This window comes from Cyrtonyx montezumae, unplaced genomic scaffold (assembly GCF_038088225.1).
Source record: "Cyrtonyx montezumae isolate F1298 unplaced genomic scaffold, pur_monq_1.0 scaffold_8, whole genome shotgun sequence".
In the NCBI taxonomy this organism is placed as follows: Eukaryota; Metazoa; Chordata; class Aves; order Galliformes; family Odontophoridae; genus Cyrtonyx; species Cyrtonyx montezumae.
In genome coordinates, this window is record NW_027072089.1 from 19,801,873 (window position 1) to 19,829,276 (window position 27,404).

A 27,404-nucleotide genomic window follows, 5' to 3' on the forward strand; every position below is an offset into this window, starting at 1 on the left:
TCACTCTAATACCCCATACTCAACAAAAGATTAAAAAAAAATAAAGCAAAGCCTCTGAAATGCAAACAACATAAAGACCCATTCAATCACAAATCCTGAAAACATAGGTAAGTAGTAAGAGATGTTTCATAATAAGAGATGCTTCAAAGTGGAAAGAAACTAGTACAGAAATAAGTCCTATAATTCCTGAAAACAGAAGTAGAAAGAAGCGATCTGTTTTTCTGTTTCTCTCTCCTCTCTCTCTTTTCTGTTCTCTCTCTTTCCTTACTTCTAAAGATTTTATTTATTTAATTATTTATTTTTACCCTGCACTGGTAAAACCCACAGCTTTGTGATGTGACAAAGCTGTGGAGATGACAGTTGCTAAGAGTCTGTAGTCTGGTATGGCTATCCAGTTTGTTTGGCTACTCCTCTATAGTAGATACATAAACTGGATCAGCTCCATTTGTCTCAGTATGAAGGTTAATCTACTAAAATAATCATGCTACTCAGCTACTACTGAACTGAAAAATCCAGGAACATTTCCTGGCACTGTAATCAGCTCTGTGCTGAAGCCAGGAACCAGTCAGCAATAGCTGGATAGAAAATAGGATTTGTCTGAAACTTTTACAAAACTGTTGAGAAAGGAAAAAGGCGAGGGGGGCTGCCTCAGGTTGTACAAAGCTGAATTTTAAAGAAAGCCAATTTACAGATTCCTACTTTCATCCTCAGGTCCCATATAATGCAAGTGCTATTTTAGTAAAAATGTACACCATGCGTTTTTCAAAACAGTCACTCAGAGGCTGCCACACTCCCTAAATTCAGAGGACACACTGGTAACGAATACATATATATATATATATATACACAAATATATATATATATATATATTTTTTTTTATAAAGACATAGGTCTCTTCATCTTTTCTGGCTTACCAGGAACTGCTTGCTTTAGACATTTGATCAACAAAACAGATGTTCTAAAAATAAAAATAACTGTTGGAAAATTAGTGCTATATTTAGTGACTTTAGAATGCAAAAGGGAAAATAAACCCTTTGAAGTGAGATGATTTGGGGGCAAGTGGACATTTCCTCTAATAAATAAAAGCAAAGACCACAGATCAGCAGTTTTCCACTACCGGGCTGAGGACCACCAGTAATCTGTACTCACCAGCAGCCTCATGCTTTTGGTTCTGTCTTCCTTACAGCTGGTAATTGAACTAGAAATGGGTAAATTATAATGCTAATCTTAATCCTAATTTGTAGGTGGTACAGTTCTATTGTCTCATTCTTCTAACACAAGACTCCTCTCTCCTAGCTCACTGCCTCAGGCAGTTTACACCTATAGAGGGTAGAGGCTCCTCTCTGGGAATAGAGGTTATAGAGGGTAGACAGCTCCTTTCTGGTTGGGAAAAGCCATCTTGCTGCAGGCAAATCCATACTGTCAGTGATCTCCAAAAGCTCAGACAGCTCCTAATGAAAGACAAGGTTCATACATAGATACTCATCCTTCAGCAGTCTTCAGCAGGAGAGTCTCTCCCAGCGCACAGCTCTACACAAAATGTACATCATATGACCTCAGCATGCTGGGCAAGCTTTGTTTCCCACCTCACATCATCTGTCATATACTTCTCACACATTAGAAATGAGTTAAGCTGAGAAAAATGCTACTGCGAATTAATCATAGATACTAAGAGGCCATGGCTTCAAAACACATGAACAGTAAATGAAGTCAAGGGAAAACTCTTTCTGGAAAGATTTTGCTAATAAAATTACAAGTAGTCTCTGCAGTGTCAAAGTACTCATTGGGGTGTTTTAATAAATATGTGTATTTTCATGCATTAGATACAGCTTTTTATCACAAATAAAAACAAAAGAGAACAAAGTGTTTTCTACTAATCCAAACAATTGAGGAACTGATCAAGAAGTCTGAGGGATTAGAAATGAGATTAAAAAGCAGTGGAGGAGAAAATTCAAACTTCAAACAACTCTGAAAAAAAAAGATGAAAACCTAAATGGACTACAGATTTTTTTTTGTATTTTTTGTTTCAGAAGATTAACTAGTTTCTTCATATGTTAAAGGAAAAAAAATTGCACAACCACCGCCTACTTAAAATTTCCTTGCTCTTGCCAGTGGATGAGCACTTTTCAGCTTCTATGTGTAAAATGGCCAAAAGCAAAAATCACTGAAACACTTATATAAAAGTTTGTCTGTCCTTTGGCTGGCATTTCAGTTTGCTTCCTACGTTTACATGTTTTTGTATTTGCTGAATAATATACATGCCTATATAGAGAGATACATGAAGTATTACAAATGATTCACATTTTTATATAAATTTTGCCAAAGGGACAAATCTTGTTCTAAATACAATTCATTTTCATGGAGTAAATTTTGTTTTGTGATTTGATATTAAAAGTGTGTTTATATATATACGTATATACATACATTCATAAAAGAAACTGCAGAAACAGAGGATTAACTTCCTGAAAAATGGTTTTCTAACTTAATGCACTAATATTTCCTATAAACCAATTTAAAAATGAAAAGTTCATCTAAGTAACATGCTCACTAGGTGAGGATGATAGATGTATGGATCAGTATTTTCTGAACTATTAGTACCCATCAAAGCTTTTCAGAAGTATTCATACCTCAATTTTTGTGGTGGTGTGTCAAAAGCATTAAAATACGGAATCTTTGGACTTCTCCCATCAAATCCAATGATTGCTGCACAATTTTTGGCCAAAAAAATATCTATGCACTACTGGGAAAATAAATAAAGAAGGACTGACACTTTCGTACAAACCAACTATGTTTTTCTTACGGGCAATATTGAGCTTGCTATACTAGTCATTATCAAAACATGTTATATGTGAATTCATAACTGAAGTCCATGGCTGAATTAACTGTAATATTGCTTTAAATTCCAAATAATTTTATGCATTTTGAAGTAAGAATGTCAACCTTCAGGCTTGCAAGAATGTTTCTGGTAAACGCAGGAGGAATTCTGCTTGATTGCCTAACTTACTTTCCAAAAATACACTGAATGCTCCTTGGTTTTTAAAATAATCTATTAAAATAAACCACATTTTTCTCACAACTTTTAATTTTTCCATATAGAAAGCATATTTGACGTACTACATTGGATTTGCATTCCTAATGTTCTTGAAGTCCACACATGGAAATCATGCCATCACATAACTGAAGTAAAACATTTTAGTAGCTAAGAAAACCTACAATAATTATTTCTCAGTATAGGTATGTGACTGTCTTGCCACTTAGAAGTTACTAAATATTATCTGAGCCTAGACACCTTCTAATTAAATAATCCTTCCAAGAACTACAATCCAGTTCTAAAAATATAACAGTCCTTGTACTTTCAGGCACCTTAGGTAAATGTGTGTCAGATTTAAATTCCTATATTTTACTTAGCCTACTTAGCATCTATTTAATTTCATTCATCTTCCCAAATAAATCATCAGTAATACATTCCAAGGTAGGCATGAATAAACGATAATCATTCAGTTCATTGAGCAGAAATAGCAATGTACTAATTCAAATGCTTCATATAATCCATTGATTTTTCAGCAGCTAGATTTCTCTGACATTTGCCAAGGTTTCTTTTGCATTCCAGCGACTCAATTTAGCAGGAATCTAGTTCAGCATTCTAGCTGTGATACACTTACATATCACATCCATCTTGCAAAAAGTCGCCAATAACCTCCTTCAAAGAGTTCCATGATGTGGCTCATGTTTGGATGGATCTCAGTGTGGGAAGAGAAGTGTCCCCAGGTTGAGCAGTGCCCCACGGGCAATCCTTGTACTGTGGGGTGCCTGTGGCCCATTGCCTCTGTGATTGTACTGCACTTTCTTCCCACTTCATGATGTAGCTTGGCTTGGATTTTGTGTTCTAAAAACTCTGCTATAACTGCAAGTCTTATACTGAAAGCTGTGCTTTTATACTGTATTTTTGTACCAGTTTTTAAGAAGTACTAAGTTTTATTTTACATATGTATATTACATATATGTACTATATTCATACATAAGTTTATATGCATATGTTTTTAAAATACATATGTATCAGTAAATGTACACAGTTTTACTAAGTGAAGGCCATATTATGCCACACTGAAGTTTTCAGTTTAGTTAGCTTTCTGCTCATTGAAGATGAAACTTCCAATAAAAACACTAGCACAGAAACAGTTGGTCTAAACATCATGCTATTCACAAGTTCAAGAAATATCAAACTTGTCTTATGTACTAACTCCTACATACCATACACCAGTTGTAAGAAAAAGCTAGTGAATTAATTCTTCATTTTAATAATATAATACCTATCAAATATGATGTGTTCACTGCGTCATAATTTATGAAGAAAGGAATATCTAAAATTAATACTCTAGGAACATTGCAGAAACAGACTGCATGCAATCTCTCCTGGCTTAGCATAGCTTCACTGACACTGGACCACACCTTGGAGAAGCTCCCCAAAAGAGGCTGGACTCCTCCTGGATCAGTTCTTAGCAATGAATTGTAGCTGCTTTTCATCACACACTGCAGATCCACTCACTGTTAGGTAAGTGATACCTGTACCTAAGCTCTAAAAGAGCAGTTCAGAACTCATTTCTTTATCAAGATATCCCCTGCTGTAAAACTAGCCTAAAGTGAAAAACCAGAAACATAACCACATTTAAAGCCTTCTCTCCACTTCGATGGAGACCAAGTATTTCATAATGTTTCAGAAATATTTCATATGTATACTTTGAAGGAATTTTAAGAACTACTTGACAAAAGCTTTCAGAATTGAATTACTAGCAATTCCTTTACACAACAACCAAGCAGCATTAAGTAAGCAGGATAAAGAAGGGAGAAACTGGCTATGAAGTCAGTCCTTAGTATGAAGTTTATACAGGACTGAGAATATGAAGTCTGTTTTGGACTCAGCTTTAAGCTTTCCTGTTGTGAAATCACTCATCACTCATCTACTTGAAATACAAAAAACAGTAAACTAGGTTTAAGCATGAATGAAACTTTACAACTCTTTAATTATTTCTCAAAAACAATAGTTCTGCAGAGCCAAATATCTGAATAACATCTGAATAACACAAGAGAGTTTTCCAAGCGAATGAATTTGCGTTATTATATGACATAACATTGTATTTTTGAAGGTGAAAGTAATTATTACAATTGTAAAGTATGATAAAGATGATATTTACAAGTTGTTCACACAATGAATGACCTACCTCTTGAAAGCATGAAAACAGACACTTTGTTTTAATCCTTAATCAGCAGTGCACAGGACAGCTTTCAAATACTGCCATTCATACTCAGCAACCTGTATTACCTTCCTGCACAGGTATGCTACACACACTTTATTACAAATTTATACACACATACTAAAGATTCCACCACTATCCAGTCATAAGAGCTACACTTCCACTGCAGCTCTGCAAATGACTACCACTGCACTAACAGGGAAGCGCTGAATTGCTGAAAATGGGAGAAGTGGGTAGATGAAGCAAATCGGGCAAATATATACTTTTTAATATTCTTTCTTTATTATCTTGCTTGTTCATGGCCACATCATATGAAATTTAAACCATATATTCTGTTATCTTACTCTGGTTTTGAGGTCTCTGTGGTTAAGGAGGTTTATAAATAACTTCCATTTGAGACTTAAGAACAGAAAACTTGGATTTTCACAGACATACCATATAAATAGCAGTTTTGCTCTTTTCCCATGCTTCACTTTTGGCAATGTCTCAGCAACCATTAGCTAATAAACTGAACTCAAGATCAATGTTTTAAATCATTTTACAGCTGTGATTACAAACTGCTTTCATTTAATACATCGGGTTGGTTTCTAGCCACTCTCAAGGGAGTCACTGCTAAGATTATGGTAGACTTGAAAAGTGTAAATTCCAAATCATCACCTGAATAGCATGATTTTAAGATATAACCTCTTTCAATTTGTAAAGACTACACATATGTGCTTGCTATCCATGTAGCAGTTTCAGGTTTCTGATTACTTAAGGCATCTGTAGCTACAGCTTTGATGATTAAGAGAGATGGGGCTTCCAAGGATTGTTGCTCCTCTTACCAAAAAAGCTGCTACAACACAGGTAGTCCTAGACCTGTAATGAAGTGTGCTTTTTATTTCTACTTTCAAAATGGTAAGAAAAAAAAAGAAAACTCAAGTAAGAAAGTAGTTAAAATTAAAAGAAAGGAAATAAGTGAAAATAGAAGGGGTTATTTTCATTGAAAAGAGATTAATTAAAAAATAATCAAAAAGGAGAATTGCAGGTATTCTATTTTCAGTTTAGTAATCCATTCATTCACCACATTTCAGCACATCACACATCTGTAAAGAAACAAACTGTAAAGAAGCCATCCACTGAAATTTCTCTCAGAATGGTATCTTGCCTTTTATACTCCCATTCATTCTATATTTTCTAACCATTTCATCTGGGAGCTTCATAATGAGAGAAACAACTTTGTGACACAAAAGTTTTTACTATCTCCTCAATCTCCCAGTCCAAATCCAATTCTAACAAGGAGATGGAAAAGCTTCTAATATCACCTGAAATTTCATGAAGGAATACAAAGAACAAGTCCACCTGGCAGTGCAGTATGACATGACAGAGCATCCCTTTCAATTATTTCTTCAGTAGACAATCCTTTTGTTCTTTGACATTCATTTTATACTTGAACTCCCCTTTCTTGCACAAAAATCTCAAGTACTTCAGGTGTTTCACACCTGGCATTTTATCTCCAGAGTTTAAGAAACAGATAGAGATTTCAAAACATTGGCTAGTCTTCAAACAAGCAACTGTGTTACGTATGGCATGTGTTAAAAACAAGCAAAATGTAACATCCGCCTTATTTTTAACTGGACATTACTTCCTGTTATCCAAGAAATGAGAAAGTCAATATTCTTCCAGGCTGATTCCTGTGGAGGTACAGTGTAGAAACAGCAGACAAGAAAAACTCAAATGAAAAGATATGGGTAGCTTGATTTTATCACCTCTTGAGTTTTTCTCAACCTCTTATAATAAACTTCACTTTGTGATTCCGACTAGAGTCTAGGACACTTACTTTGATCAGTTAAAGAGCAAATTTCAATATAATACGTGAAAGCACCCCTGTTATTATGTTATTAGAATGCCTACATAAAACACAAGTAAGTCCCCACTTCTCCAATTTAAGGAACAATTCTAGTAACTGAACTTTTCAAAGCTTTGCCACAATTAGGTTTTGTTCATACAAACAGGGATGCTGAATGCATTGTTCTTTCAAACAATATCAAACACTAAACAAAACAAATGAGATTTCCTCATCAGTTTCTTTCCTGGGTTATGTATGTCTCTGCAAAGGAAGGTTTCACAAAGGACATTAAAAATCTTATTTCTTAATATCAAACCTAAAATTCCCACAACTTTCTCTTGTGAGTTACAGCTTCATGCCACATTGACAGGAAAGTTTTGGACACAACACAGATCACTTACGATACTGGTATAGCAGAACTATGGATGCCACAGAGAGTAGAATAAATAATATGCTTAATACAGTCATTTCATTACAAATAAAAACAAATGACACTCATTAAAGAACAGTAAAATAAAAATATGTTAAAAATAAAAAATATGTATAAATGAAATCAATTAAATTTCACGAATTTTCTATTTCTATTACTCATTTAATATTCAGCAAACAGATTATCAGGTTTCAGTACTTTTTATGTCCAATTAAACTCTACTACTAATGGACAAGATCATAGTCTCATTTTCAGCAGACAACATCTTGAAGTACTTTATGACTATCTAGAAATAAACATCAATGCAAAGGAAAAGAAAATTTGTATACTATATTTCAGAAGGATTACCAAAAGTCTCAGCTGGATAGACACTTCTGTTGGATGATGTCCTATTTTACAACTTGCAGACAGTACTGTATGATTAAATAGCCTAGAAAATCCCAGAATGCCATATCATCTTGATTAGCAATAACAAAATGTAACTTTAGCACTCCCAATGTGCCAAGGAAAATTCCTGAACTGAATAATTTCTTGAACACTGGAAACAGAAGTGGCAACAAATGTATTTTCTGTGGGACAGTGATTTTGAAAACTGTGAATTTTACTGTGTTTATGCACAAATCTTAGTTCTGCTGTGACTTGCAGACATGCCAGGTTGGAAACAATGCAAACAGTTTGACTGAAAACAAAGATTAATGTAAATGCGTAATGTCTGACAAAATTATGGCCTAAAATACTAAGTATAAAGCCATACAGTTCTCTTCTACTGAAAGTACACATCCTTTATCTTGTCTTAGTAAATATATTACGTGAAATTATTGGGACTCCAGAGATAGAATCTAAACTAAAAATGAGATATGAATTAAAAATGTATTTCAAAATCACAAGTTTGATTATTTTTTTATTAAGGAAGTTGCTATTTTTCAGGACAAATTTTCTTTAAATCTTAAAGTTGTTCCATGGTACTCTACAGATACTGCTGAATTGTGCACGCATGTTACTGAGTGAGTCTAAAAAGACTACTGGCTAGTTTCAATCAAGACACGATCATACCTGTTATTGTTTTTGTTTTGACAGGACTGCTGGCATACTCAGAAGCTTGATTCGATTGCTGCCTTGCCACAGGTGCACTTCCAACTGAAGCTTCATCCTCTTTTTTTCGAGTTACTGACACCCCAAGTGGAACAGCTCCTACAGACTGCTTGAAAAAGAGGTGCCTTGTGAACCACTCAAAACCAAAAACCATTAATCACAAATTATGATATTATCATGAGAAGTAAGTCTTAAAATGTGTATTTTGATATTTATAGAAGACAACTTGAAATGATGATTGGAGAACATATCTTAAGAAACCAAATATTTACAGCTTCACTGTAATCGTTACCATCAGATTTTCATTTGCAATTCTTTTAGTGCTATTCTTCTGAGGCAAAGAAAAAACAATTTCCAACCTTAAATACCATGCTGAAGGATCAAAGAAAAGTCATTATTTACACGTTTAGTAGAAACTGAAAAAATTTAGCCAGATTTTCAAAACCTAAAGGTTTTGCAAAGAAACGTATCGACCCTCATTAATTCTTTCTAATGAAATGACACACAATTTAGAAGAAAAAGAAACATGTAGCCTGACCAATAATTACCAATACTGAATTATGTTTTGTTTTTTAAGTGAATCACTAAAATTACAAACTGCTCAAAACATGAACAAAACTGAATGCATTAAAATCTAGGTTGAAAGACTACATTCTTAAAGATCAAAAGGCAACAAAGTATAATAACCCATACTAAGTAGAACTCATAGTTCTGGTACTGGAGGCCCATGAATCAATACAACCTACTGTGTTTGCTGTCAATCTTTTTCCTCGTGTTTTTTTTTAATTGACGTGAACAAGAGAAGCAAAAATCAGTTTAAAAAATTGGATTTTCCATTTTGCAAACAGTGGGCTGTTAGCATTTTGCTGTACTACTAGCTGCTAGGTAAGTTGTAAGCACATCCAAGTAGAGAATAGCGGAGTGTTTCTACTGTCGATTTTGCAGAGTGTTATCATTTAAAGATGGCAGAAGTTTTTTTTCTAAAGATCAGACATTAAGATTACATGCATCTTAATCAATTTTTGTGTAATTTAATTTTGTTGGCAATGGAGTGAAAATGTAATCCATATAGCTGGGTAATGAGAAACCTCACACGTTGCATTAGGAATCTCTGTGGGAAACAAATTCGTGTGAGGCGGGCAATGTGCTTGTAAATTTTCTCCAATGGAAAACAGATCACTGAATCAAGCAGCGTGCAACATGTGCACACATACAAAACCCCAAAACAAACAGAAAAATCATTTAATTGAAGGAGAATGTCTTCCAAACGCCTTTACCATTTTCCACTATAAAAGTAAATTAAAATATGACAATCAACTATTTAATCCTATTCCAGCAAAAAAAAGTCAACTTACATATACAATAGTATGCAAAGTCAATAAGAAAATACTAATGGCAACAACAAACAGATTCCTCAACTCTCCTCCTCTCTCTGAATGTATAGACATTTGTCACCAAAAGCATTAAAAAGCCATTCTAGAAGACAGTAACATGGCACTTAGGATTTTGCTGTTGTTATGGCTAGAGAACACCAATGAGCTTTGAAAAGACGAGTTTTACACCACAGAAATACTTCCCACATGTCTGTGTATATGCAGAGAGTGAAAGAGAGTGTCTCAAGTTTTATACACTTTGGACAGACATATTACATCACTTATTTTCAAAATTCAGCACTTTATCTGATACAGCCTTGCAAATGGTAAAGCTACTTGCAGCTTTGCCAAGACAGTCACCATTGAGCCATGTTTTGCCATTTCTGGATATAACATCTCAAGAATCTTGACTTGCCAAAGTGAAGCGAGAGTTCTGAAGAATAAATGCAGATAATACAAGACAGTACAGAAGACAATAGGACAGAAAACGTTGTCTGAAGTATCTGTTTCTAAGCAACTGAAGAAATGGATCACCAACACGCATTAAGTTACACCACTAGTCATACAAGGAAAAACAGTAATGCTATCACAGCTAGGCAAAGCTGGAAAAAATTAAGACTTAATATTAAGTGTTTGAGTGCTGATCTGGACAATGAAACAGCTGTTTCATCTTTGCTCACTGAAATCAACTCTGATGTTGCTGTTGATGGTGCCCAGTACAATCTTGTCAGATTTTTGGCAAAAGATTTCTGGTTAAAAGAATGAAGAAGATGAAAGATCAGCACTGAACTAGATGGAAAAAGATGATCAATATTTGAGTTTTAGCCCCAGACTGATGAGGAAATGGCGGCTTGGGAAACAGCAGATGACAGGAGCGCAGCAGCTGTATGAGAACTGCAGTCAAGTATTTTCATAAGCATTTAATCACAACAATCCAAAAACCTGTCAATAAAGTAGCATGAATAAAGGTACATCTACTTGGGATATAAGCTTTATGGTTACTAATTGGTAGTGTTATAAAGAAGATGAAGAACACAAAGTTATGAAACTACAGAAACTTTTATTTGAAGATGTTTTACATTGAGGAATACTATACATAGAACATGACTCAAGACAATCAGAAAGATACTTTTTACTAGAAAATAATAATCTATTTCTGCACAAGTAACCAAGAAAGGAGTAACTATCAGTTCTGCCATAAGTAAACAATGGACAATTTTTCTAATTTCTGAAAATATTTTTTAAAATCCCCCCAAATGATGCAAGTTTTAACTTCTGTTTAAGTAGAAACCTTTCTTCGCATATTATGTAAGATGATTGTTTGCACTTAAAAAGTAAGCTCAATTTCATGACCGAAAAAAGGGCAATGATTCGGTGTTACTGTTTTAAAGAATTTTATTTTCAGAGTTAAAATCAAAATCATATTCTATTCTGGAATGCTGACTCCAGATTTATCAGTGTGATAATATTTTGTGATTATTATACAATGGATAGTAGATTTTACAATTTTACCAGTCTAATTATGATGATTACCTGTCTAAGAGATGGTTCAAAAAACTACATGAATATTTTTTTCCACATTTAAAATCTATTAACATAAATAATCTAACAAATTACACAAAATGTTATGAATGTGTATTCAAAATACGTGTTCTACGTGCATACAAAAGGATCAGACACACATTATATTTTATATTTTACTTCATAATGTACAGTTAGTATGGCTGTACAATTGGTAAAGATCTAAAATTAGTGAAAGGCTCAGAACAATAAAAGAGCAAACTAAAAAATAATGTGCCAAAAATACCAAGCCTCAACTATTTCCTGATTTAGGTGGCGCCAACTAAAGCTAAAATATTCTGTAAAAAGGTCTACTGGAAATTTGCCCCAGGTAGAATTAATATTTATTTTATTTTTACTTGTTTTTTTTCTGTCATAAATAGTTTCTTTCTGAATTATAATTTCATGAATGGGAGTCTGAAGAGGGAACATGGGAGTGTTTTCTGAAGGAAACCCAACCAAGCAGATGAGTAACTTCCATTTGAGGGATGTCTATACAGACACATCCCTGGTAACAAATCAAATGCAAAAGACCATTCAAAGACAGGAGCTAAAACATTATAAGAAGGTCAAAAATGACGCACGAGTGTATGAAATATTGGATTCAGTGCAGAAACCTGACCCTCCAGACACAATATGCCACCTGTAAAACCAAACCCAGCTATCACACTAGTGGCTGCAGAGGCCACACGAAGTGATGTGCATATGTGCAGTAGCTTGCAAGCAGAAAGTAAAATCAGTTAAGTCATCTGTCTAAAGATGCCTTTTGGAATACTGCAAAATGCTGTGTCTTAGTCACAATCTGATAATTATAAAATGGCCTGGGTTGAAAAGGACCTCAAAGACAATCTAGTTTCAACACCCCTGCTGTGGGCAGGGTCACCAACCACTAGAACAGCCTTGCCCTGAATGACTCCAGGGATGGGGCATTCACAACCTCTCTGGGCAACCAGCTCCTGGGGCATCACAAGAGCTGAGCAGAGGGGGACAATCACCTCCCTCTCCCTGCTGGCCACCCCTTTTAATGCAGCCCAGGATATAGTTGGCCCTCCAGGCTGCAAGTGTGCACTACTGATTCACGTCCAGCTTCTCATCCACTGCCAATTCCTTCTCTGCAGGGCTGTTCTCCAGAAGTTCCTCCCTGTCTGTATAAATACCTGGGATTGTCCTGGCCAAGTGCTGTAACTTGCACTTGGCCCTGATGAACCTCATTATGTTCACATGGTTACACTTCTCTAGCCTGCCCAGGTCCCTCTGGATGGCTTCCCTTCCCTCCAATGTATCAACTGCACTGCTCAGCTTGGTGTCATCTGCAAACTTGCCGAGGGTGCACTAGATTCCACTGTCTATGTCATTGATGAAGACGTTGAAGAACACCGGTCCCAAGACTGACACTTAGGGGACACCACTCATGTTTGGCTGCGACCAGCCAACCAGTTCTTAATCCACAGAACAGTTCATCTTTCAAATCCATGCCTTTTCAATTCAGTGAGAAGGATGTGGTGAGGGATCATTACAAAGGCTTTGCAGAAGTCTGGGTAGATGAATGACAGTGAATGAATGACACTATGTAACGGTGAGTATCAGTGTCCAAACTTAAGGTTTTCCCCCTGTTGTGGCACAATTGGCTGAAACAGAAAAAATTAGTGGAATTACTTGTTCTATGTGAGTCTACTGATCATGTCAAGATGACAAAACTATTTCCTCTTAGGCAAACATCCCAGAGAGACCTCTGGTGTGTCAACTGCACTAATCAGCTTGGTGTCATCTGCAAACTTGCTGAGAGTACACTCAATCCCACTGTCTATGCTACTGATAAAGATGTTGAAGAGTGCTGGGTGACAAGATGGACCCCTGGGGAACACCACGTACGACCAGCCTCCACCGGGACACTCAGTTGTCGACAAGAGCTCCTGTGACTACAACCATCCAATCAATTATTTATCCACCCAACAGTCTAGTCATCAAATACATCTCTCTCCAGTTTAGAGAAAACGATAAGGCTCAGGACAACATCAGAAGCCCTTTCTTGGACCTCAGATGCCATCATTTCATAATAGAAAGCCAAGAGATTGATCAGGTTTTTGATTGCCCTTGGTCAATCTTCACTGGCTTTACTGCTAAAATGATTCATTTTAGTAAAATGATTAATGTAAGAGAAATACAAGCAAACAGTGGAGGCTTTACAGCAGTGTGCATTTGAGACAAATAAAGTTACACTTATATTTTCACTTTCACATATTTTCAAGAGTATCATATAACTGACTGTTTCATATGAATGTGTAACTAACATTTTCTTTGCCAAGGAAAACAAACTAGTTATCAGTACAAAGCTAAGTTAGAGATTTAGAATAGTGTAAACATATGATAGAAATGCCACTGTTTAACCAAAATAAAGAATGCCTAATTCCAAGAAAATATTCAAATAAGAAGTCAGAATTAAATATTATATTATTGGAAGGAAAGACTCTAAATACAGCTCTGTTTTGTTTTTGAATAGAGATGCAATGTTAACATGCAGTAAGCAACATATGTACAAGTTACTCTACATAATTGCATCTTTAGTGAAATCTGTAAAAATTAAACTTTCATAAATCATGAAAAATCATATCTATTCAACAGGGCTTTCAAATCAAAGAAACACAGGTTTTAGCTAAACATATTATTGAGTAAGAACTACTAAAAAGCAGCAAGTAAGCATGTGGTGCACATAATACACAAACACATCTACTGCTGCTACATGTATAGCTCAACTTTACTAAAACAATCTATACAGACAAAATCATTTAGGGAAAAAAAAATAAAAATTGGCTGACACATAGAAGAACATTTCAAAGAAAAATCACATTCTGAAATTTCTGTGCCAGTTTAAACCCTGTTTAAAATATAGCATAGGTTCATCAATCACCAAGCAGGGTATAGAAGATGGCTTTTGAATTTACTGCTCCAGCTTCAGGGATTATTACGTTACTGAAAAAAAAAGAAATGGTGGCAACAAAAACATATTTCAGAAAAGACTAACAAATTAAGGGAACCAGAAATGTGATTATTTTTAACACTCAAATAATGTAAAATATGTGTTTTTTATACAGAACATATGGATAGATTGCAATGCAATCTGGAATATACTAATTTTCCTTTGAGCAGTCATACTGACTGTATATAAACCAGAATAACTGCCTTTTTATCAGATCTCTTCTTAATGCATTACTTCTGAAAATGTGGATCTTAAGAGCACATTACAGAGTGTATTTCCAAAGCCAGTGGCTTTTCTGGTTAAAGCTGAAGTGAATCATGAAGCAAAAAGATCAGAGGTTTTAGCTTTTTTTGAAAATTTACCAGTGTGTCTTTACCAAAGTGTCCAACATAATATCCTTTAGAAGTACTGATATCTTTAAATCTTTCTTAGTACTTCCATATCATACAAACTGTGAAGTACAATATAATACACCAGATTATCAGTATATAAAAGTTACCAATGAATAAATATCTATGGAATGTTCTTTATTCGTTCTTCAGGTTTTTAACTTAAGGAGAGCAAAATCAAAAAGGTTATTTTTAAATTTATTGTTACAATATTAGTTATTAAAAACTTTAAAACTTTGAAGTTGAGAATCAATCCATTAAGCATTAGAACAATTACATAGTGGTCTGCTATCATGACAGTAAAACAAATTCACTCTTTTTAATATCAGAAAATTCTGTTTGCTGTGTTTTGGTGTTTTTTTATTTTGTTCATTCTTCTCTCAGATTTTTCCAGCTGACAAGTCCAAAATTCAGCCTTTTGAAAATCAATTTTGAACAGTACTTCAGTACAGTTGCAGTACTTTGATCCATTAACTTTATTTCTTGTTCTGCACCAAGATTCAAGTTGTTATTTCAGTATTACTGAGAAATAAATTAAAATAATATAACTGAATCAATTCCAACAGCTGCTGCCACTTTCATTTACATCGTGTCTTGGGTGTCCTAGGGTTCTTATAATTTAGCATTTTAGCCTGAAAAGCCTTCTGTTGTTGATTACCGCACACTGTACACTCAGCACAGTGCTCCAAGCAGGAAAGGTAATCTATCAATAGTGTATCTTTCTAGACAAAGCAGCATGAAATGCTTGCTACACTGAGTATCTGAAAGACCATCAGCTGATGATGAGGTGCAAAGACTTCTACTTACTTCATCCTGTTTCTGTTACCAATTTATTGCTTTTTTTTTTAATTTTATTTTTTTTACTTCTGGTTGTACATTAATCAAGGTAAAACAATTTTGAAAAATGCATATAAATATTACTAATATTAACTTCCTTTGTTCACTCGAGTTTGGAAAAGAAAAGGAGTAGGAAGCTGAAAGTCCTAGAGAAGGCTAAAATATTTCCTTGTCTATGGGAATATATACTGATAACATGTTAGGAAGCCTATAAGCAGAAAAGACTGAAATAAGGAAAGTATTGTTCAACTCAGTCTTTACTAGCAAGAGCAACTCTCAGGAATCTCCAACCCCAGAGGGAAACACTGGTGCAAGAAAGATATACCATCCTTGGTGAAAGATGATCAAGTCAGCGAATACTTAATCAAATTGGACATATGCAAGTCCATGGGCCCTAACAGGACGTTCCCAGGTACTGAGGGAGCTGGCAGATGTCATTACAAGGCCATTCACAATGCTCTTCGAATGATTATGGTGACTGGGAGAGCCACTCAAGGACTGGAAAAAAGCAAATGTCACTCATATATTCTAGAAAGGCATTAAGAAAGGACCTAGGAATCTACCAGGCCAGCCAGGCTCAACTTGATCCCTTGGAAGGTGATGAAGAGGTAAGAAACAAGAAAGTCACGAGAAGTAGTCAGCATTCATTCTGCAAAGGAAAATTATTTTTAACTAACTTGATAAGCTACAATGAAATGACTAGTCTGATGGACAAGGTGAGAGAAGTGAATATTATCATTGTGGTACTCAGTAAAGCTTTTGTCAACGTTTCCCATAAGATCCTCACAGAGAAGCTGATAAAGTATGGGCTGGATAAATAGACAGTGAGGTGGACTGAAAATTGGATTACCAGGACCAAAGGTTGGTGAGTGGTGGCACACAACCTAGTTGGGAGGACAGTAACTACTCAAGTAACTCCAGGGTCAATACTGCATCCAATTCTTTTCAATATCTTCATAAATGCTCCGGATGATGGATCAGAGAATAACCACAGCAAACTTGGCAGGAGTGGATGATTCACCCAAGGGTCCAACTGAGGTCCACAGAGGGACCTTGACAGGCTGGAGAAATGGGCTGACAGGAACCTCATTAAATTCAACAAGAAGAAGTGCAGAGTCCTGCGCCTGGGAAGGAACAGCTACAGGCACCAGTATATGTAGGGGACAGCCAGCTGAAAGCAGCTCTGAGGAAAAGGACTTGGGGTCCTGGTAGACACCAAGATTCACATTAGTCAGCACTGTGATCCTGCCACTAAGAAGCCTGATGGCATTCTTGGCTGCATTTGGCAGAGCATCATCATCATCAGGTCAAGGGAGGAGAGGAGATTCTTCCCCTCCAGTAAGCATTGGTGATGCTGCACCTGGAGTACTGGGTCCAGTTCTGGGCTTCCCAGTAGAAGAGAAATCTGGACATACCAGACAGAGTCCAAAGGAGGGCCGAGGATCAAGGACCTGGAACATCAGCCCTTTGAGGAGGGGCTGAGAGAGTTATAAATGCTCAACCAGAAGACAAGGGGATTCAAGGAAAATCCTATAATTGTATATAAGTATCTGAAGAAAGATTTCAGGAGAATGGAACCGTGCTCTTTTCATTGGTGCACAACTTACTGTATTAAGGACCTCAGAGACTTCACACGTGGGAATGTGCCTCAAGTTCAGATGAAAGAGATGTTAATTCTATTCTTGATTAAAATAAACTTAAGAGGCATTGGCTTTGCTGTATCACCTTCTAAGGAAAACATGCTGCATGTTATACTAGACAGTGTACAAATAGACAGTAGAACATATTTTAATAAACTGTTTAAGTAGATATACATTACTGACTTACAGAAAAAATTACAAAATCTAAGCTTGTGACAAACATTAGGCACATCAAAAGCAGGGAAAAACTCTTTTGTGCTTGTACTTTTTACATGTAAACATTTTGTTTCTGCAAAAATGAATTTTATAAGAGGTATTACTATTTGAGAATAAAAATCCAGTTATGCCCCTCTGAATAGCATTATTTTGACCTACTTTCAAAGATGTGATAATGGACAAGTCTGTAGTGTAGAAGGGAAGAAACTTAGTTTACACAAGGCTTTAACTTCAGTAAAGAAACACATGGTATTGTTCTTATACTACTAGTCACCATGGGAGAAATTCAAAAGCATTTCATTCAAGCTCTAATAAAGTGTCTCACAGATTTTTACACTGCAACATTCTCATTGTTTTTGTTCTTGAAGAGGGACAATGGAAAACTTACAGATGCATGTTGAAACTTAGAATGAATATATATAAATAAGTTACATTTACATCCTTTTACCCTAGAGCATTGACCATGTAGTCACAACAGTAACCACACAGATTATTATTCAAATGCGTAACAGCAGCCACATTTTGGCATGCATATTCGCTTTATAACAAAAAGGTAATACACTACAATGCAATTCATTGAAAGCATCTGGCTTTACATATTCCATTGTATTTTAAAAACTATGCAGCAGCTTTAAAAAACACTAGTTCTATTTCCAAATTTTCTTCTTACCAAGTACATTTAAAATAAATATAATAATGATTCATGCAGCTTGCATGCCATACAGAGACATAATGTATATAGAAGTGATGTACATTGTCCTGGTTTCAGCTGTGACACAGTTGATTTTATTCATAGTGTCTGGTATGATGCCACGTTTTGGTTTCAAGAGAAAAGCAATGCTGATAACACACCAATGTTTTAGTTGTTGCTGAACAGTACTGTACAGAGCCAAGGCTGTTTTGTACAGAGCCAAGGCTGTTTCAGTTTCTCATACTATCATGCCAGCAAGAAAGCTGGGGGCACAAGGAGCAGGGAGGGGACAGAACCAGAAGAGCTGACCTAGATGGAAGGAAATTCCATATCATACACGATGTTATGTAAAAAATATCTATAAAACTGCAGGGAGTTGGCCAGGGGAGTGGGGGCTGCTTGGGCATCAGTCAGTGGGAGATAAACAACTGCTCTGTGCAACACTTTATTGTGTGTGTATATATGTAACTATTGTTACTGTTATTTTTCTCTTCCTTTTCCTTCTTACTAAATAGTTTTTATCTCGATCTACAAGTTCTCCCCCATCGCCTTAGGGGCGGGGAATCGAGCAAAAGATTGCATGGTGTTTAGCTGCTTGTCAGGTTAAACCACGACATACAGTAAATAGATCTCCAAATTCCAAATTAAACACTAAACTCAGTTCTCCTGCATGAACCATTTTCATATATATTGTTCCTAAATAAAGAAAATTCCATATTGGAGGAAGAAAATAGAACATATCCTCTAACAAGACAAAAAGAAACAGATAACTGTACTGTAGTCTTAAACAATGACTCAAAAAGGTCTTACTTCTAGCCAAAATATATCAAGAATATATTCACCAATTACAGAATCACATCATTGCATCTAACAACTTTTCTATCAAATAGTTCCTTTTCCCTTCTGGTGATTACCCGTAGCCAGACGTTAAAAAAATTCATTTCTTATTAATGACATTTTTCAGGCAGCTTCTAAGAGGCCTATTGCAATAGATATGACATAAACAAAGTTGAAGAGTTCATACCCTATTTCTACAAAATAGACTAGGTAAAGGAAGGGGGACAAAGTGTAAAGACCTATAGATAACTCAATTATATCACTGTTTCAGCTGTCATGTTGGTTCTACAATTACTAACTTCTGGGTAGTTACTAACTTCAAAGTGCAAACAAGTAGGTTGAGTTAAGAAGCTGACAAAGGGGCAGTCTTCACTAGGGTGAGTTTTTCCCACACACCATTTTTTCCGTTCCTTTGTACTAGTTGAATAAAATGTATTTTTGCAACATCATTGTAACAGAAGACATCATCCTGTTCCAGTTATGATGCAAGAATGAAAACAAATTCAACACAGTCAAAAACAGTGTAAAGTTATTACAATGATAAAACAGCAAGCAATTCACACATTGAAGATTTTCAGATGGTGCTGGTGCTGAATGAGTTTAACGAGACTCGAATATTTGACAATTACTACATTAACGAGGTCACTACCATACAAGAAACAGAAATGTTTGCAGATCATGTTAATCCTCCCACTTCAAAACCTTTCTAATGTGCTCAGTGTGTATATATATATATATATACATACACACACACACCATGAGATCAGTATCAAAAGATTCTTATATTGGTCACTTAACAGTTGGTGACTTATAACTGAGACAGAATACAGAACATCAAACTACACAGCCCATTCAGTTGATCAACCATAACCAATTTGATGTTTACAATACACTGTTACCCTGACAAACAACAGAAAAGGAAAACAACAAAAGGAAGTTTAAAACCTGGCAAAAACATTCCAAGAAAAGTCCGTGGCTTGGAATTTATGGTTGAGCATATCTCAAAGAAAACACTGTGCAACACATACCCAGAGCCTTACCTACTTGCATCTCTTTCAAGCACATTGTATACAAACAAGTATCTTGATGTTATTTACAGAATCCATTACAGCATTCACTTATATTATGAACTGTATGGTTCATCTCCTACTAAACTGAACATTAACTGGTGACTTTTTAAAAACAAATACTGTAATTATTTGATAACCCATCCTAGGTGACTGAAATCTGATTGATCCTAGAGAGTGACCATCAGAAAACCTTCCCTCTTTTCTTTTAATTGAAAATTGCAAATGAAAACGCTACGAAAACTTCAATATGCAAAATATGACATTTTAAATAAATCAAAATCAGAACAAACAACTATGTGCAGCAAACTAAAACGACAAAAAAATGCATGGAACAAAAACGCCCTACTGGTAAATATGCAACAGAAAATTTTTTCACTCCATATTCCTTCTCCTCCAAGAATACATACCTGTTGAATATGTCTACTAGCACGTTTCTGAGGCTGGTAGATAAGCCAATTATACAGCACTGGATCAACATTAATTGCTAACCCTTGTATGCTGGACAAAAGTACTGCACCTACACACATAGAAAAGAAAACAAGATAGTTACTGTTCATATATATTCATTTTTCTTGCACACATATCTTTGATGCAGCTTTTGGTTTGGATTATATATATTTTTTTTTTCCTTACAATTCTTATTAGAAGTAATAATTACCACATAAACTTCATTATCCTATTGAAAATTAGAAACTTGCCAGCACTGCCAGTATTATGGACACAGACAGACAGACACATAAGGCACAGAGAACTGCATTTTCATTTTGCTTGTTGTATCTTTTTGCCAAGGAAAATGGTTGCTTTACAGAATTGAGCATATAACTGAATACACACAACACCTTTCCACAGATTCTCAGCCATCAACAACATTATGCAAGAAATGAGTCAGATGACCCTTGACATAAACAAATATAATGCATGACTCCCTGCATCACCAATAAGGGGAAAGCTGGTTTGGGCAGTGAGTTCTTTTTAATCTCTTTTAACAAAGACAGCATTCTGCTCAAATCAAACATTTTCAATGTAGATGTGGTTCCAAATACTCTTTAGCAAACCTCCTGTGTAAAATAAAAAGCAAATTTTTCAACTCTGCTTATGTTGGTATTGTTAGTACTCTGTGCTTTTCCTAAATTTTACAATTTATCCTATTTTGTTTAAATCACATTTTAGAAGTTGAAGGACTACAAGATAAAGCTATTGTAACTTTGATTCTAAAAAGAAAATTCATAGTTTTCATACACTTGTGAAGAAAAACATATAAAGGAAGCACGGAGAGACCCAAAATACAAGGAAAGCTGTTCTCCGTATCTAGAAATCTTAACATATCTCAAAAACCAGGCACTCTAAAACCCAGTTTAAGAGTCTCTCTTTCCTTTCTACCTGCATTAAAAATCTGACGATGTATTTAGAGAGGCTCCTGTTTAAATGGTACAGATCAATTGTTAGTGATGTTTTTTACAACATGGAGCTGCAAGATTCAGAAGCAAATGGATTAATATAATACAAAGTGATTACATTGAAAAAGTACTGCAAGCAGTAATAAGCAGCTGCATTTTCACGCAAATATTGCAATTTTATAATCAATAAACAGATGGAATAAGGAAATAAATAACTAAATACATAAAAGAAAAAAAATCCTGGTTACTGGGAGGTCCAGTATCAAGTTCAAGAGAATTACAGTAGTTTTATAATTCAAAGAATCCTGAGATATTTTCTAGAGAAATACTTAGTAACATATTTACTCTGCAGTATACAACAGTGCTGCAATCTGAATTCAATAATAAATTTAAATTAATTCATAAAGTACACCACAACATTCAATATACTTAGAAAATATTAAGAAATCTCATGGCTGAGAAGACATAATACATCACAAAACTGTGAAAACAAAACCAAAGAAGATCTAAACTTATTACACATAACCATTTTAAAACCTGTTGAATTCCAAGTAGCAGAAATACCGTCAGAACAGGGCTATGCAAGTAAAGCCTGGTGAGTACAATGGGAAAAAGGCAGTCAAGAAATACACAAAGATAAATCATCAGCCTAACACAGGCCTGCAGTTGGAACACACACTTAGAGCAACTCCTAAACATAGACTCGTCTTTGTGATCTGATGGCTTTAAATGTCAGTAATAAACCTTAGAAATAAATCTGCAACTTAAGGCAAAGCTGATGTGGAGCATATAGTAAAAGGGTAATGTGCAAGTAAGTAAGAACAGCGGTGAATGCGTCTTGCAGCAGGATCTGGAGGAAACTAACAAATGGAAGCAGAAGGTAACGAAGATTGGTAAAGTAGACGCTACGATCGTTCGCTTTTATAATAAAGCTGGATGCCAAAAACAGAATTCTGCATCCTTAAGAGATACTGCCCATTGTCAGCAATGCTTAATGAAAAGTTTAGTGCACAAGTGATATGACAAGTGAGAGTCAGAGACCTCCCAAAGAGAGAGGAATAAAATCAGCCCACAGGCAAAATCAGCAGATATCCCATATTTACAACAGGCCTTGAAAAGAAAAAAAAAATGTTACTGTAGCACATGCTGCTAGTTACTCCATTTAGTTTTGTGTTCACTGCAAAAAAAAAAAAAAAGTTAGCTAAAAGTAAGACATTCAAAACAATTAAGCCATGCTTTGAACTGAAGCTATCTTTAAACTTCAATGAAGTCACTATCACAGCCCCATAAAACTTTAAAAGTAAGGTAGGGCAGAGAGTAAAATAGTTTATTTTTCCAGTTGTCTTTTGTCATTGATAGCTTGTGTCGGAGAAGGAAAAAGAAAAAAATCCACAGCCTAACATACAAGTAGTCAGATAAGCAATTGCACTATCTGACTTTCAATTGGAATGCCAGGTAATTTTGGCCTCCTACCAAACCATTTATGTCACTTCAAATTACTGAAATTTACTGCTTTATTTGCTACTCCAGCTGCTATATTCACTGGGCAACATAATCACCTATATAAAGCTGGATTTTGTGTAACAGCTCTCTTCGAAATAACTAACTAAATAACCAAAAGAAAATACTCTCAGATGTGTTGTTTCTCCCTTGTCATCCCAAAGCACTTAAACTTGAGCTCTCACATTAAGAAATAAGAAGCACCCCAGCTTTCAGGGAAGACATTTGCAGGAGAACCAAGCTGTAAGCTAGCAGCAGACCCCTTACGTGCCTCAGAAAAAACAAAATTTGTTATTTCTCTCTGTCAAGATGCAACACTCGATTTTCCTGGATTTCATTAAGACTGTGGTGAACTTTCTTTTCTTCCCTCCCCCTTTTCTCCTCTTAATTAAATTTACATTTCAGAACAAAAAAAAAAAAAAAGCAAACCTTACACCCATACCATACTGGGTTTCATTTTCAGAACCCAGCCCTTGCCAATGTTATCTCTTACATCTCTCCAGAAAATGATTTAAAAATAAGAACAAACCCAACACGGAGTAATGTTTGAAAGTTTGAAAAGAACTTCCTCAAAGTCGTGGTATTACATGCCAGGTGCAGTTAGGCAAATAATTTCTTCCTTCCCCAACATTTGGCTGTCTCTGGAGTCACGAAGCTGGGAGGCAGCAGGCAGGAGCAGGAGGCAGCTCAGCGCAGCTGCACTCTCACTCTGCTGTCAGCCTTCTCCATGAGCTTCCTCAGAGGACAACAGCTTTCCTGGTAGCACTCACTCTCCTGAAGGCCTGGGGGTCAAGGAGGTTAATGCAGGGCATCCTGCTGCCAGGTGGGCTCTGCAACCAGCTCTTCCTGCCCTGCGTTAGGGAAGAGAGGGGCAGATGGATCAGGGGTTCTAAGCTGTCTTCTTCACAAGGAGAAACTGAAGAATATAGGAGGTTGGACACACAGTATGGTACACTTCTTGTGAAGCAAGCGGAGCAGAAAAGGACGTGTGGGGGATATGGCTCCATAGAGTCAAGGAGCAGAGTGCCGGTGCTGAGGGATGCTCAGCAGAGTTGGAGGTAGAGAATAGGGCTTCAAAGATCACAGAGCCAGAAGAGAGAAATGACAGGAGGTGACAATGCCTGGAGAAGACAGCTGCTCGTTATGAGGTGTAGAACCACATGAAAGAGCCAATGCTGCATTACGGAATCACTCTCACCATTCTGCTGCAAAAAAAAATTCACTAGGAATAGTAAAAGACCTATAGAGTAAAAACTTCCAGTAAAACATTTCAGATATTCCCCTATAAAATGAACCTAAAATCTTTGCTGGAAACTAATGTTTAAGTTAATGCACCGTTTTATATTGGGGAGGGATCACAAATATGAAGGAAAATAATAATATGAAAGGGAATAATCTACAATAAAAGCTAATTCTGACAGGTTTTGTTTGTTTTCGTTAAATAAGTAACTATAGAAAATATTGTATCATCTTGCTATGTAAACTACACAATGAGTTATTTTAGCATTGAGCTAGTCCCTCCTATTGTTCACACATGTGAACAATAACTAGGTGCTGATATAGGTTAATTAGCAGAAAAACATAATAAATAATCCCTTTATTTTTAGTTATATATGTTTCAAATGTGTTTTCAAGGGCATTTTCAATAAAGCATAATGTAAAAATAAAAAGTTACGTATCACACAGAAATGAAGAGCTTTTTTGTTGGTTTTTTTTTTTTAGTAAAATTATATAGGTAATTAATTCTTTCTGCTAGTTGAAGCAGAACAGATGAACAGTAAATCACTAAATGTGGAAATATCTAACGCTCTTTTAATTTCAGCCTGGAAGTCAACTAAGGGAAAAAGAGTTCACTTCACTACTCTGCTCACTGCCAGAATGGCTCACTTATCCACATTCCAAACAGGCTTTACCAATTAGCTATCCCATGGCACCACAGTCATTTTCAGTTACATCCCAAGCTGAAGAATGAGAGCTGAAGTGAGAGTTAGAGACTGCAGTTACAAAGCATAAAAAAGTAATATGCAAAATCTCTCAGCTTTGTAGAAGCTATGACCAGCCAATGTCATAGCCTTGCTAATCTAATGTTAGGTAAGAGATGGAGAACTGCATTTCATACTGACTTGCTGACTCAGACAAGGAAAATAGACATCAAAGTTCATTACCTTGAAAAATTCTTTTCCATTAGACTAGCTATAGCAACTTGACAAATTTTGTCTAACACATAAAATACACGTCTGCATGGGTCCCTGTTCAAGGTTGACTTGAGTGATTATAAATTGCCTTTTATGTAAACACCATTCAAATTTTATTTCAGAGAAAAAATCTCTTAGTCAACTGTACTTTCACAGAGTTTCATGGTCACCAAATACTTAAAATAACCTGAAGATCATTTAATTTACTTGCTCACACCATATTAGAATATTTGATTAAAAAAACACTATTAACATTTTCCCAAGAACAAAGCATTTTGCTCTGTAATATCAAATAGTTTCTTCATCAAACAGTTATATTCTGTTCAAACATGCACATACCATAGAATATTAACACTACGTATTTTTAAAAATAATAGCTTTTGATCTTGGGAAACATTTAATGAGATCATACTTCTACCACTTACCTTGTAACCCTCCTACCACGGTTTATAGACGAAAAGCTCTAAGTACTGAAACAAGAAGTCTACATCGTTACTTTTACTTCAAAAATAGAGAAAGAAAGGCATAGAGGTGATGTTATTAAATTACACAGCAGAACAGCAGGACATTGGGATAGAATTCAGATGTTAAATTTGTGTGCCATAGCTAAATATTTACTGAAAGTAGTAGCAAAAATAGAAAAATAAATAAAGGTAGAGTTTCAGCCTTGATAAAAATAGGTCTAAATCATATAGGCCTAATTTCAACTGAATGTTCTGATAAATCATTAAAAGAGTTAAAGAAATAAAATATCCTAGTTCTCTGTAAGCGCCCAAATACTCACAAATGCTGAATTATGGAATTAAACAGATGGAATTATAACCAAAACATAGCATAATGGGGCAAAAGAGAAAACTACTCAGTACACTGGTTCACATGAAGCTCTGCAGGCCAAGCATCACTCTTGTGAAGTACAAGGAGCCACATTTCACTAAATGAATCTGGAGTGACACATACCAAGTCAAGCTATAGAGAACCTCCCTCAGGTATTTCATACAGTCTGTCCTTTGATGTTAAGTATGGAAATGAGTCCATATAGTATTTTTCCTTTCTTATTGCAAAAAGTTATTACAATGTGCTGAGATGCAAGTTTTCCCAAAAAGGCTGTATGATGTGCATTTAGCATGGTTGCTATAAGCTTTTTAAGAAGAGAGTCTTGAAAGGCTGCTTGTTTTCCAGAATTCACTGCAGCAAAACTTTAATTTCCTCTAGAGAATATGATGATGCGGGTTAAGGGATGCAGCTTAACAGGCAATAACGATCCGGAAAAACGGGAAATGTGTAGGCAGCAATAGTATCCAGAAATGTTTATTTGGGTGATTACTGAATTGCCTCCATTTCTCCTCAAAAATATATTGCCAGTGAGTGAACAAAATACCAACAGCGTGAAAACAATTCCTTTGTTTTACTCTTAAGAAAAGGGGGAGAAATATGATTATTTCTATTTCTTACAGATATAGGGTGTTTAATCCAAGGCTTTTAAAGTAATTATGCTACCTGTTAGCGATAAGAGGGGAATTTAAATAGATAAATAATTTTTAAGATTGAATAAATTATTTAAGAGAAGAGAAACAGCAGTAAGAAAACATCATAATTTTCTCTCCAGAAGAAGGCAAAGTCCTGCAGGGATCTGAACTGCCCGAAGACATCATGGGAGATGTAGGCAGTGGAACAGATCTTCTGAGTGACCCAGATAGTCAGCAGCAGGGATGGCTGCAGAACCACTGAAGCATCTGACCCAATCGTACGCAGGTAGCATATTTTTCCTACTCGTACCACTGCAATATAACCTTACATGCAAAGCAATGACTGAGCTGATTGCACTGTCTCAGAAAACAAGATCTCTGTTATTAAAATAGATCTAGAAAAGTGTTAGCTCAATGTGCAGCAGTAGGGAATGAACAGGCGATAAAATAGAAAATCATTCATACCACTGTATAAATCCATTGTGTACACAGATATTAAAAACACTGCATGCAGCTCTGGTCAGTGGAAAGGTCACTAGATCAGTTTTAAGCATTTAAACCTGGAAACTTCTGTTTCAAGATACCATTTATTCAGTATTTACACTCCCTAATTCACACTATGCTCCATGCCAAAAGCATTATGCATCGTCCAAA

General features: G+C 35.7%; 1 protein-coding gene across 6 annotated transcripts in view; it reads right to left on the bottom strand.

Moving 5' to 3' along the window:
• The window catches only part of VPS13B (vacuolar protein sorting 13 homolog B), a 412,996-nt gene that overhangs the window by 204,937 nt on the left and 180,655 nt on the right, over nt 1–27,404 (bottom strand). For 5 of the 6 annotated variants that reach the window (XM_065751678.1, XM_065751682.1, XM_065751677.1 and 2 more), the window contains 2 exons: nt 20,600–20,709; nt 8,564–8,711 (listed from right to left, as the gene is read on the bottom strand). In XM_065751678.1, the coding sequence (XP_065607750.1) occupies nt 8,564–8,711; nt 20,600–20,709 (258 nt within the window). The remainder of the gene's footprint in view (nt 1–8,563; nt 8,712–20,599; nt 20,710–27,404) is intronic. The other variant, XM_065751679.1, reaches the window with a different exon arrangement.